Here is a 21,163-nt window from a genome sequence, read left to right on the forward strand (position 1 = left end):
TTCTCCGCACGTCCCCACCAAAATCGGCTGCCTGGTTTTGATATCGTACACAATATAGTTCTAATGAGTCTCCCTAAATGCAAAAAAATTGGTCAAAATATCTTTCAACGTAAGAAAGATATTACTACTCAAAAATCGAAAAATCTTAAAAAGGCGGAAATACATACATACATATATACATACATACAGGGTGTACCAAAAGTCCGTCCCACCCCTGCTAACTTTCGAACGAATTGAGCTAGGGTAATGAAACTTTGGGAATGTTCCTATCTCAAAGGGGACCATCTTTTGGGGGGGTCAAAATTTTGGTCCCCCCTTAGGGGGGGCGCGGGGGGCCCCCAACTTTTTTTTTTCAAATGGCAACCCCTATCTTGTGATACATCATTCGAAAGAGCATAAAAAACTAAGGATTTTGGCGCAAACCGCAGATCAACATCTTAATTTTTGACCGAGTTATGATAGGTCAAAGGTCAAATTTGACCTATTTTCAAAAAATCATAACTCCGGTTCAAATTATCGTAGAGAAAAAAATAAAACGGGAAAATTTACCAAATTGTGTCCGCTTTTAAGTAAAAATTGCAGAAATCACTTCGCTGTAATTTTAAGGGGGGGCTCGGACCCCCAAATACGTCAATTCAAAGGTCATTCAATTTTCCCGAGAAAAAAGGCAATTTCCCCTAGATTTGCCTCCACATTATCTCAGTAAGGTCAAAATTAGTTCAACATTACGTTGGCAAGTCCCCAAATTTCGGAAAAAGTTAAAAAAAAAACGAAATTTAAACGGTCAAATTTAATCACCTTAAATTTCGTTTTTTTTTTAACTTTTTCCGAAATTTGGGGACTTACCAACGTAATGTTGAACTAATTTTGACCTTACTGAGATAATGTGGAGGCAAATCTAGGGGAAATTGCCTTTTTTCGCGGGAAAATTGAATGACCTTTGAATTGACGTATTTGGGGGTCCCAGCCCCCCCTTAAAATTACAGCGAAGTGATTTCTGCAATTTTTACTTAAAAGCGGACACAATTTGGTAAATTTTCCCGTTTTATTTTTTTCTCTACGATAATTTGAACCGGAGTTATGATTTTTTGAAAATAGGTCAAATTTGACCTTTGACCTATCATAACTCGGTCAAAAATTAAGATGTTGATCTGCGGTTTGCGCCAAAATCCTTAGTTTTTTATGCTCTTTCGAATGATGTATCACAAGATAGGGGTTGCCATTTGAAAAAAAAAAGTTGGGGGCCCCCCGCGCCCCCCCTAAGGGGGGACCAAAATTTTGACCCCCCCCCAAAAGATGGTCCCCTTTGAGATAGGAACATTCCCAAAGTTTCATTACCCTAGCTCAATTCGTTCAAAAGTTAGCAGGGGTGGGACGGACTTTTGGTACACCCTGTATATATATACACATGAATTTGAATGGCATATATTTTCGTGATCCACGACCCGTGATCGGTGCTCTTCACAATGTCTCAGGTCTGGATTCGACATCATGGGAGAATGCAATAGTGTATTTCCTTCGGAAAATACACTAAAAAACATTAGGAGCATGAAAGTTTGAGACATTTTTCGGTAAAAGGGCGTATAAGACTTCCAATGCTGCTAACATTGTGCAACGTAATTCTCTAGTTGTAAGTGACTTATCTGACAGTTCTGCTACGAATATTTTCCTAAATCTGATCCGAGGTTTCCCTCTTTACTGTGCGAAGTAAATCGAGTGTGGATGATTATCATCTGCAGCGAACGTTGTAAAAATTACACCATTTTAGCAGCATTTAACGTTTCATACGCTCTTTTACCAGAAAAGTCCACATTTATTGATTTGATGAGAGAAAGTTTTTTCTCAAGTTTTATTTTAGCAAACAAAGAACAATCAGAAGTTTTCTTATCACTTTTTTACTGAAAATTAGGAATATAAATTTTCGAGGGAAAAACGATGTAAGTGAATCAAAATGATTTTGATCTTGATCCAGATCAGAAGAAAGAAGCTGTGTATATGATACTTAACACCAAATTGCAGACCCCCCCCCCTCCCTCCTATGGTGTAAAGCTTTAACGGAAGAGGTCCCTTGGCCCCTGTCCTTTAAAACGTAGAAGCATTATGGCATATTGCTCATTTTAGCAGCCCTCCCCTCTTGGAGTATTACAAATGTTGTGAATGGCCCCTGATCGATGAAATAAAATTTGTACTTGGCAAAAGTGGATCAAGCGTTTCCACTCTGGCAACGATAGAAAATGACAGTGGTCGCAACGAGAACTGATTTCCTTCCCTGACGCGACCCGTGGAAAATTCTCTATGCACAACAAATTGTGTCGATTTCCTACAACCAATTTCTTCCTTCTTTTGAGCGTGAGGGGATAAAAAATCTATAAGAAAACATATTTTCTTGAGACTTTTCCAACATTTACACCAAGATCGTAGGATGGTCATCATTCATTAGTCTGAAAAATTGATAACAATGGGCCTGTTGCAAACTTTTGCTAGAGCAGAATGAAGAGTTGTTTCCCATAGATAATGCCTCAAAAATCACGATGAGCGCATCGGCAAAGTCTGAAATGCACTCATAAATTCACAATCTGCGTAAGAAATTTGCATTATTTGGAGCTTCCCGCTTCAAAAACGATACTACTGCACAGGTGAACATTTTGTTATTGTTAGAGGAGTCGCTCCATCGTCGGCAATATTCATCATGGCTGACGCTTGCGCAGTTCCTCGCGTAATTCGAGGAGAACTCAAGGTCAATTAAGGCGGGCGAGGAAAACTTGAACGTAAACACGCCGATTGTTATCTGGTTTAATCCTGTTCAGGTGTTATCTCGTCCCATCACACGTGTTTTGGCGGACTGGCGTCGGCCATGATGAGTATTGCCGCCAATGGAACGACTCCTCTAACAAAATGTTCACCTGTACCGTATTATCGTTTTCGAAGCGGGAAGCTCAAAAAATCGCAAATTTCTCACGCAGATTGTGAAGTTATGAGTGCATTTCAGACTTTGCCGATGCGCTCATCGTGATTTTTGAGGCATTATCTGTAGGAAACAACTCTTAGTTTTGCTCTAGCAAAAGTTTGCAACAGGCCCATTATGAGTCCACCCCCAAAAAACCGACGTGATTTTTCTCGTGATTTGTGCCAGGACTTTGATGCCTCAAAATGGTCTCTTAAATATGCTGACCCCACCGAAAATAGCAACAAATTGAAAACTTATCGGGGATTAAACAGGTTTCATATACAGCAGTGAACCGGCTTCATTTACTTGAGAGTACCATGTATCAAGTGGGAGTTATGAATTTTGAGGAACAAAATCCTGTTTTTGATACCTACCATAATATAGTGGGCGAGTTTTCTATGAATAAAGAATTTGAGTACATCAGTCCTTCATTAGTTTGAGATTTTTCACCAAACCTTTAACGTATTGCTTTGGGTAGGGCTTGAGGGCAATACATGTCGGAATGTTTTCAGGTTGCTCCACCCAAATCTTGTGATCAATATTTTTTTCTTTAAAAGTAGCTTCAAATTTACGCAATGCATCTTCATTCGGGACCTGTTTAAAATCATATAAATTAAAACGCAATCAGGATTAATCGAAACAAATGGACAAATATAAGCGGATTCAGCCAAACTGCATTTGACTTAGTATTGGGTAGGTGGGGGTAAAAGGCCACACCCGACTTTTTTCCCGAAAATTGTTTAGGTTGGCACCAGAACCGTGTCAGTTATGTTGGTAGTGGTGGTGCTGTTGTGTTGACGTAGTTTCAGACCGAACGGACGCCAACGAACTACACCTCTAGAATGGCCGACCAGTGTTAGAGACCCGGAACGTTTTGAAGTTGATATAGGTTAGGTTTACTTGGGCTCACACAGCAGGCTGCCATCTAAACCCATGTCAGACGCTGCCCACATTTTGCCGAATATTGTTGAATAAAGTGATAGCAATGAAAAGATTGCATAAGAATCGCACCTCCAAAGGTTTTCTTAACTCAAAAAATAGGAACTTTGAAAGCAAACCTCAAAAAAAATGAAAGTTTACATAGGTTGAAATTTTCACATGTAATCCTTATGGGCAAGACGCAGCAGAAATGGAGATTGAGGTTAGCTATACTTGGGCTCCCACCCCCCTCCTGCCTTCAAAAACCGGCCCTTGCGCGTTACGCAGGTTTGCTATCTCGCGGCCATTCTAGAGGTGTAGTTCGTTGACGGACGCGTCCCCTCGAAAATATGAGGAAAGTTAATTTTTCGTGAAAAAAAATCGATTTTTCCAGTTTTGTTTTGGTCAATTTCAAGTTCTATAATTGATAGAAAAATTCGGAAGAGCTGCAGTTCGAACAATGATAAGGATGGTTTGAATATCTCGCCGTCACTTTTGGGCTAATGGCCTTTTCTTTGAATTTTGAGGTTATGGTTACCTACGTCATCAAATGGGGCAAAAAGTCGCAGGTCCGATGGGGCAGAATGCGGCCTTCACTAAAATAGCACTAATACTCAATCTATCAACTAATACTACCAATACTAAATCTTTTACTACATATTTTACTAAATATTATTAATAATAACCAAAGATCCTAAAATGTAGGGTAGGTGGAGGCAAAAGGTCACACTTTTCCGTTGCGACCGTCTGTCAGCCGCCGTATCGCATGGAAATGCTGGAAATGTGGTAAAATATCAACTATAGACCCTTAGGCATGAAATGGCACACTTTCCAGAATTTCGAATGTATTTCCGAAATTTTTACGTTTTAAATTATTTATTATTTTACGTTTATTTTAATTATTTATTATTATTATTTTACGTTTATTTTTATTTTTTAAATTTTTTTTTTTTTTTTTTTCAAAAATTTCGTAAATGCGGCCTCTTTCCCCATTTTTGGGGCAAGAGGCCGCATTTACGAAATTTTTGAAAAAAATTCATAAAAAAATTCGAAAATGCTTTTAAAATTCTGGAAAGTGTGCCATTTTGTGCCTAAGGGTCTTTAGCACATATTTTACCACAGTCCAGAAATTTTCACGAGATACGACGGCCGACGGACGGCTGAAACGGAAAAATGCGGCCTTTTACCCCCACCTACCCTTCATTTTCCCCCCCCCCCCTTATTTCTTGTTTGTTTGTTTGTTTGTTTGTTTGTCTGTTTGCTTGCTCGCTTGCTTGTTTGCTTATTTATTTGTTTATCTGTTTATCTGTTTATCTATTTATTTATTTATTTATTTTACAGAGGACTAGACTTCTTTGGTGAAAAAGGTGATTCTATGTGATATAGGGGCTAGATTTGCCAAATGCATTCAAGTTAATGCAAGAAACTGATCCATAACGTTTAGCGGCATTAATACCGGGTAGAACATCAAATTTGTGTAAATTACCTAATTGTGTATATTTATACCTTAAACTACGATAACGGACGTCGCCCATTGACCCAATAGGTAGGAGAGACATAGCGCTACGATGATTTTACGATATCTTATCAACAACTTAAAGCAAAAAAAAAAAAATCAGACGAACCGAATTAAAATCGACTGCTCTCAATCTACTAAGAAATCTCAAACGAAAAAACGCTTTCCAGCCACAGTGAAAACGAGAGGTAGATTTCGACTAATCGTTTCTACGAAAACAGTTGCGCCTAATGAGCCTGACAGGTCGGAAAATCGTCCCCCTTGAACTTGAGATTTTCTGGATAAGGGGTGATTTTGGAGGGTAGAAGAATATAGGTTGTTTCGAAGGCTACGACGAGACAAGTTTTTTGAGGTATCACCGACTAAGATCGGACGAGTTCGAAAAATCATCCCCCAGTGACCTTGACGTTACTGAACTAAGAGATGGGCTGATTTTCGCCAAAAAGGAAACTTGATGTAGACCTCATAGCAGTGAAGAACCATGCTCAGTTTCGTTTTGATCGTATCGATCATTCCAGGAAAAAACGGTCGCAAAGGTTCGTTAGATCCCAGTTATAAATAATGCAAATGCAAATGCAATGTTCTAATAGTGCTTGATTTGAATAATTCTTTTTCTTTAGAATGCAATAAATGGTTTTTTTCTTCTTGAAAACATTCATTTTGTACTGCTTTCACACAAAATTTCAATGCCTCGTGAAGTTCAATTGAGGAGAGTTGTCCGGTACGAAGATTGCAAGTAGTTTCTGCTCCACTTTTGTTGTTCTTAATTTTTTCTCGTATGTTATAAACGAATCGTAAACAGTAGCTGACAATTCTTAAAATTTTTTCTAAATCAGAAAATTTTACGAATAAAGGAAACGGTAAAGTGATTTGCACAGATACCACCAAAGTAACTTTTTTCATCTCTGGTATTATTTCTGGTATTTTTACTGCTGGTTTTGGCCACATAGATTCGTTCAATTTGATGAAATTCGGACCTTCCCACCAGAAGGAGTCATTGATTAATTGTTTGGCGGTTGTTCCTCTGGAAATTAAGTCGGCAGGGTTATCAGTTGACGATACGTGATTCCAATTGGCATGTATTTCGCGTGTTATTTTTTTTATTTCTGTTACTCTATTTGCTACAAAGAGTTGCCATTTTGATGGATAGTTGGCAATCCAGTGTAGTGCAATTGATGAATCGGACCAAAGAAATACTTTGTGTGGCTTATAATTTAATGATTCAATGACTTTTTTCATGAGTTCAGACAACAATTTAGTTCCACATAGTTCCAATCGAGGCAAAGATTGGGGTTTTAATGGAGCAACTCGTGATTTTGAACAGATGAGTCTTGATGCTCCTTCAGTTCTTGAACTATTACTTGCAAACGTTGCAACATAGATACATGCTCCAAACGCTTTAGGTGATGCATAAGAAAATCCATGTATTATTCTGATTTGATTATCTGGAGACGTTAATAAGTGTTCGATCCCGATCGAACAAACTTAGAGCAATTTTAGGAAATTTTATCATACTCATTTTTATCCCCCCCCCCCCTCACTCTTGAGGATCCTCTCACCGACCCATCACATTGCGCGCCCGCGGTAACTAATAAATTATTCCACCTCATTGCACACCTTGACCCGCCTCCCAGATTTGTGCGTCCTTAAAGGTGTCCTTTACCTTCTACTAAATTGAAAGTGCTGTTCCTAACCATTGTATAACTCGTCTTGAACACCCCTTTTATGTTTCCAACCTCTCCTTCATAATTATCTTCCAACTTATCTCCATTACATCCATATTTCTTCGCTACCTAGAGTCCCATCCACATGCAAATTTTCCAAATTTTTCACTTTCTTTAGCTTCGGTTCTCTGATGGACCCCCAAAACCATATATATTCTGGAAGTACTCATTGAGGCCGACCTGCTCAAACCTTTATCGACCAATAAAGTTCAAATCTCAACATTCAACTCCAACTTTCAAAGTCCACGGCAAACACAGATCCGCTCCCCCTGGAGCCCCCCACCTAGCGGCCGTCCCCGCTCGGTTCCTTTTGGCTCTTGCGCGGCGCTCAAGACGTCAGCCGCTTGCCCCTTGGAAGCACTTGTATCCAGCACGCTGAAGAAGACGGACCCGGACCTCACCACGGAAGCAGTTCTCTCCCGGATCAAGAATTTCTACCCGACGCCCCTGCCAAGGTGGACTCTTTGAAGAAGGACAAGGACTCTGGCTTTCCATTGTTGGAAAGGACACCTTCCCGCTCTATGCAAGTCCCGTCAATCGACGGTCCCCACGAAGCAACGTGATCACCTGAAATCAAGCTTGGCTCTCTCCTGTAATCGCGTAGTGATGAAAGGTACGCCACAAGCGCTGCCTCATCACCCTACGTATTAATATTCTTTCTCTTTACAGGTTCAATTCACTCTTCACCACAGGTGTATCGCCTGTCCTGCTTTTGGGCTATCCCAAAAAAGTACATTCCTCTAATTGCATGCCACGTTCACTATTCCGATAGTGAAGGTTTCATGCAATTAGCCGACATGCTTTAATAAGCACCTTCTGAGCCTATTAGAACGTACTATTCAATTATCTCATTTAATATTCCAAAATTTCTCATTGTCCCCATCTCAACCTAACCCCTAAATTGTGGAATTGAATCACTCTCGTTTTCAATCTCCCTCAATTTAGTGGCATGCTTTAATGCAAATCTTCTATTTGCATTAGAACGTCCTTTTCTTTCCCCCTTTCGGTCAATCATTTATTTTAGTCACTTTTTCACCTCTCAGCTCTTTTCTCTCTTTTCTGGTTTGCTTCTTTTTCCTCAAAACAAGCTGGTCCCTCGGTTTTAATTTATGCCCCCCTCTTTTCTGTTTCGCTCCTTTCTCATATCCAATTTTTTCTCCTCCTCTTCTTTTTTTTCTAAGTTTTTCCCCTTTATATCGCTCAATAAGTGTCGAGGGATCTTGCATGTTTTTAGATTCTGGATGTCTTCAAGTAACATAGACCATTCTTGACTAATTGAAGTTGGAACATTTTGGTCCCATTCTAATTTTTCTTGCCAAATTTTTTGTACTATCAACCTTGCACGTATTACTATTGGACCGACTAATCCTAGCGGATCGAAAATTTTAGAAGATTCTGACAGAATTGTGCGTTTTGTGTTGCTATTTTTTGCTGATAAATTGGGCACTGAAGAGAACCAAAATTTATCCGGAACTGGATGCCATTCAATACCAAGTGTTTTCACTTCTTCACTATCGTTTATATAAAGTGGTTCAGCATGCTCAGGTTCATCTGTAAGTATAGCAGGAACGTTTGACGTCCATTTTCGAAGTTTAAAATTGCCTCCTGAGGATGCAACTGTCTCTGTCTCTATTTTTACTGCTTTCGCTTCCTTCTCGTCCTTTCCACCTCCTAAAAAATCATCAACGTAAAATGATTTTTTTACGTGGCAAGCTCCAAGGGGTAGCGTTACAGTAAATCCATTTGATGTTTCTCGTAGAGATCTGATAGCCAGAAATGGTGCTGGGGACGTGCCGTATGTGACAGTGTTCAAGACATATGTTTTGATTCGTTGACTTGGATCTTCCCTCCAAAAAATTCTTTGCATATTCCTGTGATCAGGGTGAATTAAAACCATTCGGTACATTTTTGTCACGTCTGCTGCGACAACCACCGGATACTCTCTGAATCTTATTAGTATACTGAATAACGTTGATTGAATCGTTGGGCCGACATGTAAAATATCGTTTAGAGACTTCCCTGTGCTTATTTTGGCGGAAGCATCGAACACAACACGTAATTTGGTTGTAAGCCGATTTTCTCGTAAGACGCCAAGATGTGGAATGTAGTAAGAAGGCTCATCGTCTTCATGTTCTGTTGGTACTTCTGTCATGTGACCCAAGGATTCGTATTCTCTCATGAAGTCAATGTACATATCCTTCAATTTTTTGTTACTCTGCAACTTTTTCTCCATCAGGAAGAAACGTTTTAATGCTAATCTCTTTGAATTGCCTAAAACACTAGGATCTTCTTTGAAAGGTAATTGGACAACAAAATGATTATCAGGACTTTTGTAAGTGGTTTCAGAGAATAGTGTCTCGCATACATGAGTTTCAGTTTCATCGAAATCTCTCATATCTTCTAATTTCCAAAAGTTTTCCAAATTTTTATGAATTTCTGCTTCTTTAACAAATTTTACATGAATTTGATTCATTTTTTGTATATGCTCATAATTAAACGGATCAGAATTTGAGTTGCATGAGCCTCCCACTACCCATCCGAATATTGTTTCTTGTAATGTAGGATGAGTAAAGTTGGATGCTATTCGGTTTTCGAGTAAAGAGTTCCAAAATACAGCTGATCCAAGAATGAGATCGATTGAACCGCCTTTCTCAAAGGTTGGATCTGCTAGTTTCAGATTTTTCACTTTTTCTGATAATCCTGATAATTCGTTGTAAGGAGGCAAGTCAATAGGAAGAGAATCCAGTATGACGCATGATATTGTAAATCGCGGTTCGTCCCACAATGGTGCAATTATAATACTGGTCTTCTCTTCTGAATAGGTTGTGCCTATGCCGTATACCATGCACTCAAATGGTTCGGTTTTTAATTTTAGTTTACGTACAAGTGAGCTTGATATTGAGCAGGACTGCGCACCGTTGTCCAACAATGCCTTGCATGCAATTAATTTATTGTCATGGAATACTCGAACTTGCACCGTTGATAGTCATATGGTGTCAGACGACACCGGTCCACCATGTTGCGATTTGGACTCTGATGACGTTGACAGTGTTTTTGAAGGTCCAGAACTCTTGGAAGCTGATTCTTGATTCTTGATGTGTTTTGTACCACTTGCCGGTTTATGCAGCAAAGAATTGTGGGAGGTGCTTTGACACTCAGCACATTTGTAACTTGATGAGCACCTGCCTGGATGGCGTCGAAGACATACAGCACATACACCTTCTGATTCTACGACGGTCATTCTGTCTGGATAAGTCAGCTTTCTGAAGCGTAGGCACGAGTAAAGATTGTGTTGTCCATCACAGTATTGACATTTTCTTCCTTCTGTCTTTTTCATTTTGTCATTGACATGTACAAGATTGAAAGTCGTTGATTTTCTTTTCAACTTTTCAGGTCTTTAATACGTGCCTCTGCTATTCTTGCTTGAAGTATGTTCATATTTCTTTGAACCATGTGTTTCGACCGCTTCTAAAATTCTTGAACGCTTTTTGAGGAAATCTAGTAGTTGCTTACGAGTTGGAAGCTCCTTCGGTGTTGTCACTTTTTCCCATTCAGCCAGTGTTGGTCTGTCGAAACGAGATGTTGCTACATGTATGATGAAAGGATCCCACGTTGTCGTATCTATTTCCAGCGTTACCAACGCTTCTAATGTCTGGGTAATTTTATTGTTGATTCTTTCAACGTCTTTCGCCCGCAATCTTGAGTCAATTCTGCATTGACATGGATCATCAAAATCTAGTAAACTTTTCATGTATACATTTAACAAAGCTTTTTTGTCTTCATATTTTTCCTTCAGTGTATTTAATGCTGCTGCATAATTGTTTTCTACGAACTTCAAATGTTTTATTAGATCAAGTGCTTTACCAGACAAAGATATTTTTAAGTAATGAAACTTCAAGATATTTGACAAAGCAGTATTATTATGCACTAAGGAGTTAAACATTTGTATGAATGCAGGCCATTCACTCTTTTTACCATCAAAAGTTGGAATTTTAGGTGGTTTTAAGTATGATTTCATCATATACTGGTCAGTTACCGGGAATGGGCTTCCGACAGATTGATTTTCCAAACTAGTACCTGGCATATTAGATCTAGGATCCACTGAATTTATAAAGGCGTTTGCTTGAGCCAAAATTTCGTAATATTGTTTTTCAAATGTTAAAACAGTATCAATCGGGTATGCCGTTGGATTTTTTGTTGTTAATTCTTGAAATACCCGTAGGTATTGAGTTAGAATTCCTTTTGAGGATTCAAATCTGGTTTTCAAAGCGTCTACATCTATTGAGTCTTGCTCCAAAACATGCTTGAAACATTGTAATTGAAGTTCCAGCTGTCGTTTAGTGCTATCAAGGCTTGCCAACCTCAAATTTCCTTCATCTTCTTCCATAGCTTAATTTCTTCTGCAACCATATAAAATGTCGTTAAAATGATGGAATGGCAACACAGCCTAAAACAGCTGTTGTTCAGGAAAGTTGAAATACAAGTTTGTACATTGTCTTATGGAGCGTCCTCCGCAATGTTTAAGCGATGTGGCCATTACATCTTTTTTTTTTTTTTTATGCAAGTAGAGTCTGCATGATTTGGGGAGCGAAACGCTACCTACCAAATTTAATAGGCATAAATTGCCACTGTCCCTTTGGAGCACAATGTTCCGTCAGGATTTAAACCATGGAAGCGCACGCTAACTGCATGGTATTATCTCCAGTTATAATATTTTACCTTGGAGGCGCACGCCAACTGCGAGGATAATAGAATTTAAGGTTAGGATTTAACCCTTTGGAAGCGCACGCTAACTGCAAAGGTTTTAAATCCTCAAAAGGTCACTTTTGCAAGTCATGGAAGCGCACGCTAACTACATGAACTTGCAACCCATAATCAATGAAATTATTGAGTGGAAGCGCACGCTAACTGCACTGAACAATTTCATATGATGATAGGAATTTTTTACACATAACCTTGTCGATAACTTTTCTTCAATTGTATTTTATTATATTTGATCACGTCGGGGTCACCAATTTGTTGAGTCAACAATAAAAAGAAATTATACTTAGAGTAAAGATAGAATATTATTTAAAAAACAATTAATTACATGAGATAAACAGCCGGAGTACAGAGAGAGTGAATGTGATAAATTGAACTTCTTTATATCTCATTGACGTTGCTATATAGATGCAACAAATATATTTATGTATATATATACATTTATTCATATATTTTTTTATTATTTACTAGGGGGTTGCGCCCCCTGGCCGCTCCGCGGCCCAACCCCCGGAAGCGCTTCGCCCTTCCAAGCGGCGCTTCGCGCCACAGTGTCACAGGTTTCTTTACTTAAGAGAGAAGACAATTTAAAGAAACACGAACGACAATTATGTACTTTCCGGTTGTTAAGTGGCGGAGCAACCAGGTGTTCTTCCAGAATGCAACTTTTTTGATCTGTTGCGAGAAGAATGCAATTTTACAGAATCACCCTGGCAATCATGTCAAACTGTTAATGTCTTACTTAGATAGTCGTTTTTTCAGAGTCCGATTTAAAGACGCTTACTCTGTATTTAAATCAATTAGAGCAGGGGTACCTCAGGGATCTGTACTCTCCCCTCTCCTTTACAGTCTTTTCACAGCAGACATCCCAAAAACAAAAAATTGTGAATTGGGTATCTTTGCTGACGATACTGCCGTAGGATCGTCAACCCCCACATACAACGAGACTGTTACAAACTTACAGTCGGGCCTGGATAACATCCAAGAATGGACGAATAATGATCGAACCGTGCTTAATGCTTCAAAGTCGGTGAACGTAGTGTTTACCCTCCGCCCTTACGTTCACACACCGTTGATTCTCGAAAACACTGCCATCCCTCACTCGTCTGAGGCCTGTTATCTTGGCCTTATCATGGATAGCAGACATAATTGGAAAAAACATATCCTGACTAAAAAAAAGCAAATCGAATTAAAGCATCGTCAAATGCTATGGCTCCTTGGGAAGCGTTCAAAATTATCCTTAAATAATAAAATATTACTCTATAAATCCATGATAAGGCCAATCTGGACCTACGGCAGTCAGACGTGGGCCTGTGCTGCATCTTCCAATTTAAAGATCATTGAGCGCACACAAAACAAAATTTTAAGACAAATAGCGGGGGCCAGGTGGTACGAGCGTAACGCAGATATTCGTAGCGAGCTCGATATGGAAGAGATGGATTCATATATATCCAGGTTGTATAGCAACTACGAAGAGCGTTTGGGAGTACACCCTAACCCGGAAGCGATAACGCTCCTGGACTGGATGGATGCTCCACGCCGTCTTAAAAGAAGAAAACCCCACGAGTTGGCAACGGCTCGCTTTCGCCAGTGTTAGGCTCGTGCCACTGGCCCCCGATTTAGTCTTTGTCAACTGACGGGGTCACGCACTCTTAAATCAAAAACTCTCATGTTTTACATGAGAATTCACATAGCTATTCATTGTTAGTTTTTCCCACTTTTTCTCCCTATTTCTTTAACATTCAAGTTAATTATTTTTAATTTTTAATTTTCATTTCTTACAATCTTTTCGTAACTTTCGTAAAATTCTCTCTTTCAATAGTTAGCTCTCACCTTGATGTCCCTTTTTTCTTCACTCTAGTTTCAGTTATCTAATCTTTATCTCTTTCGTCATTTTATCCCCTCTCAATATTGTAATTCTGTTATTAACTCTAAAAAGTGGTGTGTATTATACTTTATTAGGTATAAGTTAAAGAAAAATTTTATAAAGACCTAAGAAAATTCCAAGTGTGATTGCTATGTACATTTACATGAATAAAAAAAAAAAAAAAAAACAGAATCACCGGGGGACTAAATTCTCTTCAGTGCACTGGGTCTCAATTCTACGATTATTAGTTCTCGCATTTTCATTCATGCGCGTGCGAATGAGGCTTCGTTTTTACGTGCGCACTCATAACCACAGAATAGGAAAACGCTTTATTTGATTCCTGTTGTACAATGAAGTATTTAAAACAAATTATTTTAAAATCGTCCAAATACTCAATGTACCGCGGAATGTGTCTGGTTTGGAATAAAACAAAGGAAACATCTGTTAGGGCACTGTCCCGATCGCCTCTTTCAATTCTCCACGAGTTCACCTTTCATTCACACTCAAGGGCTCGGGCGACCCTCTAGGAACCGAACCCGTCGCGGGAGAGATTTATAGGCGTTTTAGGACGCTGCCGTCTGTCCCAAAAAATATCGAAGACGCTCATTTGTCTTTCAAGGGAATCCGTGCTATTTTTGCGCAATCCGACAACCAAATATGTTGCCCCAGTTTCGCAAATTTGGAAAAAAGGCGATTACTCTCGTCTAGCAGAAAATGTCAAAAATCGGGCTTCCAGGTGCACGTGTGCGTATAAGGCTCCATCAATGGGTAGAAAGGTTTATGCTGAGAGTTCAATGGTATGCTCTGTACACCTTCACACAGACACGGTAAATTTTTTAAATTCTTTGCGATAACTCGACCAATTATAAATATTTTATAGACAATAAGCTTCAGCATAACCAATTTATCTCGCTCCTTCATCAAGATGAATTTCAAGTTCATACGATCAATATTGGTCACGAAATAGGCAAAAATAGATTTGCAAATTTATCGCAATAACTCGGCTTAAAATGAAAAATTCGATAAAGTGAAATGAGGCATTGCTACAGCACATAACGTGTTACATCTCCGTAAAACTTCCATAGGTACTCTCGCTCTAGCGGTAACTTCAGGACAGTGTTGAACAGATCTTCACAATTTTTGGGCTTAGGATTTTATAATACAGTAAGATTTACAAACACAGTTTTACTTTCTAATTATTTAGAATTTTCTTACACCATCCGATTATGGTTGTCAGACATTCTTAACGTAAGTATTAGAATCTGCAACAAATTGGCAGAATAGGTAAACCAGGCATGATCACCACACAGGCTAATGTTACAAAATTCATATTTTAGGAATGAACTTACTTCTAAGACTGCTTTATGCATATTGTTTAGGTCGTTGAGGTATGCTTGAGTATGTGGATCCTGTTGAAATAGGTGAATGGCTGCTACACATGCATGGCATGCTTGAGCAATAACTGCTCCTAGGGGCCACTTCAGATTTTTTGCTAGATCACCACGGACAAGGACATATTGAATTAAGTAATCTTCAGTGGCCATTTTTTCTTCATTGATGATGTAAGTACCTACAAGTTAAAAAGCACCATCTCAAGAATTGTATACAATGGAATGATCAGTTAACCAGAAAAGTTAGGCTAGAGAAAGTACTGGCCAAGATTGGAAAAGAAGAGAAACAAGAAAGATTAAAAAATCCAAGTAGTACTGAGAAACTTACACCATCAGCCCAATAGGTGCAGTCAGCAGTCCCTACAGCCCAACCACCATGGTACATTGATCCATGAAAGCTTACTTCATTTTAGGCGCAAAGAATTTGTCTACTTTACGCACGGTTTGAATTTTAAAACGGAAACATCATCTACTTTTATTAGTTTTTGATAAAAGAAATCCCCACCTTGTTTAAAATATACTTGGAGCATGTACTGCGTGAATGGAAGAAAAAATGTTCCGGAATGGGTGTCCCTCTGAATGATGAAGAAACTCTTAACACGTTATGCTTTCCTGATGACCAAGTAATTATCGCCCAAGATCAGGATGATGCTGAGTACATAACTCGAAAGTTTGGTGGCTCGCTCCTGCCCAAATGACTAAATTTTTAGCAATACTTCTATTAACTTCACTCACGAAAATATTAAAAGGAGCACCAGGTTTTATGTTCACAATGCGAGAGTCTAGTTTGGTGGAATTCTGAATGATGTCTTGAAAACCAAGACCATGGTTATCTGCAAAAATGTCCTGTGATATTGGAGCAGGCATAGATTGATTATAGGTGTTGCTTGGTAATGTGTTCTCCGAAGCTGAGTTCGGCCGTGATTTACTGGCGTTCTGACCATCAGGTGGAAGAGTTGGTACTGGATCGGAAACTATACTTGTAGTAAGAAGGGCATGCACGGGATCAACAGTTGTAAAGCTGCTGGAAGCTGATTCAGAAATAACTAGAGGCTCAGACACGGATTTAGGCATATTGGCGACTGCTTTAATAGGACAAGATTGATCTGATTTCTTCCGAACAGTATTGGAGTTTTCGGAGACAGTGGGTTTTTTACATTAGGGGTGCTGTTATTGTTACTAGGCATTCGATCCACTTTTGCTTCCTCTAGTTTAACAATCCAACCTTCTAACAAATCAATTGTCGAGGTGAGTAGCTTGACTTGATCTTCGTAGCGAGCACAGTTATAACAGCCAGTTAGCAAATTGTCATTAACAGTATTTCTGTTGCTGGACGCTTTCGGGCTCACCCTTGAGCCCTGACAAGAAATTTGACTATGACTAGATGACTTCGTTTCAGGGAATTAACTGCGAAGATTATCAGGTGTACATGGTCTGTTCAAGGCGTTATCGACCTCCTTATTACTCCCGCAGCACGGGAAAAGGACACCATTAGGAAGCTTAGGACTATGAGAGCCACAACTGGGATGGTTTCTGGATTCATAATTAGGACATGTTACAAAAGTTACCCCCTTTTTTTTGCAAACCACACACAATTGGATTGCATTTTGCAAAAAGGAACCAGGAGCATTGCAATGTTGCTAAGATTAAGCAACTTCACCCATTGCAATACAACGATTTATATCCTGAAATAATGTGATATTTACATGGTAATATTTGTCCTAAATTTACAGTTTTTAGCGAGTTAAATAGAAACTGTTTCGAGATAATTAGGTATTCCTTCCAAGACAAAAAGAGCTGCACAATCTTAGCAATATTGTAATGCTCCTGGTTCCTTTTTGCAAAATGCAATCCAATTGATGTTGGTTTGATGGTGATTTCATTTTGAAGTAGTTTGTTCACCGAAATTTCAGAACATTTAAAAAAAAGAACACAGTACTTTGAGGTTAGGAAAAGAACACTGAGTTTTGAATCAATATTTAATACGACAGAGACAACTATCGTTAAAAGTCGATGAACCTGCTCATAGCACAACTAGAAATGAATTGATAATGAATTAACATGTTAATTAAAAAACCCAGTCGAGTTATTAAAATACGCAATTAATTGCAAGGCTCGTTGAACTCTCCAGGCAGAGTTGCCTGTTTTGATGATTCGTTGTTGTGTGCTTAGAAATGACCTATATTTACTCAAACTGATTCATTGTTATTTTTGAGTGTCATTTCCCCATCTTTTCATAAAATTTGAGAATTTATCTTGCAATTTGAAAATTCACAAAATTCTAAATATTTTGTGGGAAGATAAGCTGAACCATTTTTAAAATTAACAAATACCTAAGTAGAAATTCATAACTTTAGCAATAAATGGACAGCATCAAGCAGCTAGTTACTAATTTTCAAGCATCTGGCAGTTTATTTTCTCATAAGAGAATGGTTCAACAAATGCTGTGAACAACAGAAGCTGTGGTAGACTCTTTTGAGAATATTTCTAAGCAAAACTCCAAGTATGCTGCAGTAAACGATATATTCGTAAAAAAACCGAGCGCGGGCATGAATTTTCCATTGCCTCTCTGCAGTCTCTTTGAGTGCTTGGGACACACGCTCTCTCTCCTTCCCCGCCCGCCAATCATGGGGCTCCGAGAGACTTGCTTCGCTCCGCCTGTACTAAACCGAGCCGGACGCACGGTCTACGTGATTCAATGTGTTTGGGCAAAACGTACGAGGGGCGTTCAATAAGTAAGTATCCCCCCTCTCTAAAATCAATAGGAATGGACCAATTTTAAAAAACTTGGGCTCAAAATCTTCCTTAGGATATACTGAGTTCAACAAAACAAATCGCAACAAAATCGGACCATGTGCGGCCGAACGCGAGCCGTTTGAACGCGCCGAGGTGCACGCCGCTCCCGCCGAATCTGCGGAGATTTGAAGTCCGCAACAACACAAGAGCTTCTCTGCCAACGCTTCAGTCGTTCATCACTGATGAAAAATCAAAGATGTTTTTGTAGAATGAGGTGCTTAACTCACCTCTCCGCATAACCGGCTCGATCCAAGCAGGCCTGAGACTGATTCTGAGACTAAGAGAACAGCTTTTGGATACCACGCCTGTAGAAGTCTTTCAATTGGCTGGGGATGAAAGTGTTGACGGCTTGTTTGACCTCTTCCACTGATTCAAAATGAACCGTTCAGATACTAGATACGGTAATAAATGGCAAAAAAGACCACCATTTATTCCCCTTTCTATAATCTGAACTCGGGGGAGCTCATTTTGAATCAGTGGAAGAGGTCAAACAAGCCGTCAACACTTTCATCCCCAGCCAATTGAAAGACTTCTACAGGCGTGGTATCCAAAGGCTGTTCTCTTAGTCTCACAATCAGTCTCAGGCCTGCTTGGATCGAGCCGGTTATGCGGAGAGGTGAGTTAAGCACCTTATTCTACAAAAACTTCTTTGATTTTTCGTCAGTGATGAACGACTAAAGCGTTGGCAGAGAAGCTCTTGTGTTGTTGCGGACTTCAAATCTCCGCGGATTCGGCGGGAGCGGCGTGCACCTCGGCGCGTTCAAACGGCTCGCGTTCGGCCGCACAAGGTCCGATTTTGTTGCGATTTGTTTTGTTGAACTCAGTATATCCTAAGGCCGCTTTCACACTATTCGGTTTGTCGTCCGGCAGCCCGAATCGGTGAGCAGGTAGAAAATCGTGACCCGGGCCGCGGAGCATTAGCGCAAATGGAGCCTTTCACACTTTCCCGGTCCGGTTTTTCATACGCCGGCTTGCCGTGTGTCAGTGGCTCACTCCTTGACCCGAATCGGTTGCCTGATGGGTTGAAAGAGCATTGCGGCCAATGGAACCTTTCACACTCAACCCGGCGGCTCGTCCGGATTCCGCCGAAATTATCGAGCAAAGCACACAGTCAATATCACGTCTGCAAGAGCCCAGAGGATGAGGCTTCAAGGAATGGGGCATTTTAATATTTTGGCGTGAGCTGCGGTTACACCATGCATCTATGCTAATTGAAGCTCCATTCCAAACTCTTTCCAAGACATTCCAAATTCTGCAATTTCGCAAAGGCTTCTCGACTTCACCTGGTAGCCAGGTATTTTAGTTTGGCACTGACCGTTATTGCACGTGCAGCTGCAAATCTCTTCGCGGCTCTCATTCCAAGTAAAAAATTGAACCTTCAATTGAACCTTCAATTTTTATTTTCGGTGCTTAAAAAGTCTGGTGGCAATCGAAATAATAAATAAATAATCAAAAAAGAAAGAAATTAATAATTTCGAAAGATTAAATTAATTTAAACAGAAAGAAATTAATAAATAATTAATAAAGAAAAAATAAGTAATTATCTAAACAACTTTTTTCCGTCCTTCTGGAGTTCGCGGTATAATGTGACAAAAGCACCATTAAATTCCTTTGAACATTTGGATCGCATTTAGCAAAAAGGAACCGCCTCGATTACAGTGTTTTCGAAACCGTAAAATTATTTTTTTCTTTTGAAAATAATAAATGTTTGTACGGTATTACAACATACACAATTATTTCCCTTTGAAATTAACAATTATTTGGTGGGATGTAAAAACTACTTGCATTTTGGGAGCTTTTCTAGATAAGTATAAAGAATAAGCAACATTTTAACAACACTGTATTTGCGCTGGTTCCTTTTTGCTAAATGCGATTCATTTAAAATATGTATCCACACCTCATAAGGGCGACGTCTCTTCAATCTGCGGTACAAACACTATTTCGCGATAGCTGCAAGTGGACCCATGGTCAAAACGGCATGGACTGCATGTGGCGAAAATCATATTTTCCGTGAATTGTATGAAAATCGGATAGCGCGCCGAATAAGTGTGAAAAGGTCGCTGGACATTCGGATCTCCTCCACCCGGTTTTCTACCTGCTCACCGATTCGGGCTGCCGGACGAAAAACCGCATAGTGTGAAACCGGCCTAAGGAAGATTTTGAGCCCAAGTTTTTTAAAATTGGTCTATTCCTATTGATTTTAGAGAGGGAGGATACTTACTTATTGAACGCCTCTCGTATAACCACGCAGTTGCACTCACTGCGCAATAATGCTAATCGGATTGTAAATTTAAACTGATAGAATCGGACAAAGCAGCTGAAGATTCTGCTGCGTTACTGTGGACCAGTCCTGCAATTGGTAAGCCGGATTTCGGTCCTATTTCAAATGCCTCTCTCCGACGAACTTCGTTGCAAAAAACAACATGTAGTTACTAGTATTCTGTTCAGCTGCTGGAAAACAAAGTCGATTTAAATGTATTCCGGAGCTAAAATAGGCACATACTGGAAAAAAACGCATTAGATCTAGAGTCCAGACACTTGAAAACATTGACAAGAGAAAATACTCATGATTCAATCGGATTTTTGCTTGAATCAAAACGAAAACCGCTTAAATTAAGAGGCTTGGTTCCTGATTTAAGCCAGATTCTGATTGAATCAAGAGTACTTTTTCTTGTCGATGTTTTTAAGTGTCTGGACTCTACATCCAATGTGTTTTTTTTTTCCAGGACTTTGAATTACCGGCGTAGGCGTAGCTAGGTCATCTTGCTGGGGGGGAAGGCCTGGCCTCCCCACCACCGGGGAGTCTGGAATACCCCCCAGCCCAGTGGGGGGTTCGAGGGGCCTCCCCCGGAAAATGTTTGAAATTTTAACTCTATTTGAGCGCATCTCGAGGCACTTGTGGCGCTAATCTTCCTTCGATTTCTGCCTAATAATCACCCAGTTTTATGCATTTAAGGTTAAAATACTTTGAAATTGTTGCATTCAACAGGTTTTTCTATTTAAAGGCATCTTCTTACGGGTCACGGCGACAGAGACTTACCGTTGAAGAAGGTGTTTTGGCACCATCCAGAATTTCTGGGGGGGGGGGGGGCAGATGATACTATTTCCAATTCTGGGGGGGGGGGCAGGCCCCCCTGCCCTCTTCCTACGCCTCTGATTACCGGTATAAAATTCCGTTACATTATTGAAAAGAAATTCCCTTGTTAATATCTTATACTATATTATAAAATCGTAAGTCCTAAAATT

General features: G+C 39.6%; 1 protein-coding gene across 11 annotated transcripts in view; it reads right to left on the reverse strand.

Moving 5' to 3' along the window:
* LOC109040291 (putative peptidyl-tRNA hydrolase PTRHD1) overlaps window positions 1–21,163 on the reverse strand; it is a 202,166-nt gene that overhangs the window by 19,363 nt on the left and 161,640 nt on the right. For 5 of the 11 annotated variants that reach the window (XM_072305467.1, XM_072305507.1, XM_072305479.1 and 2 more), the window contains 2 exons: window positions 15,080–15,300; window positions 1,880–3,541 (listed from right to left, as the gene is read on the reverse strand). In XM_072305467.1, coding sequence (XP_072161568.1) covers window positions 3,368–3,541; window positions 15,080–15,300 — 395 coding nt within the window. In that variant the 3' untranslated portion in view covers window positions 1,880–3,367. Of the gene's footprint in view, window positions 1–1,879; window positions 3,542–15,079; window positions 15,301–20,138; window positions 20,369–21,163 lie in introns of those variants that run through there. The other 6 variants (XM_072305465.1, XM_072305458.1, XM_072305492.1 and 3 more) reach the window with 5 other exon arrangements.

Source organism: Bemisia tabaci, chromosome 1, assembly GCF_918797505.1.
Source record: "Bemisia tabaci chromosome 1, PGI_BMITA_v3".
Lineage (NCBI taxonomy): Eukaryota > Metazoa > Arthropoda > Insecta > Hemiptera > Aleyrodidae > Bemisia > Bemisia tabaci.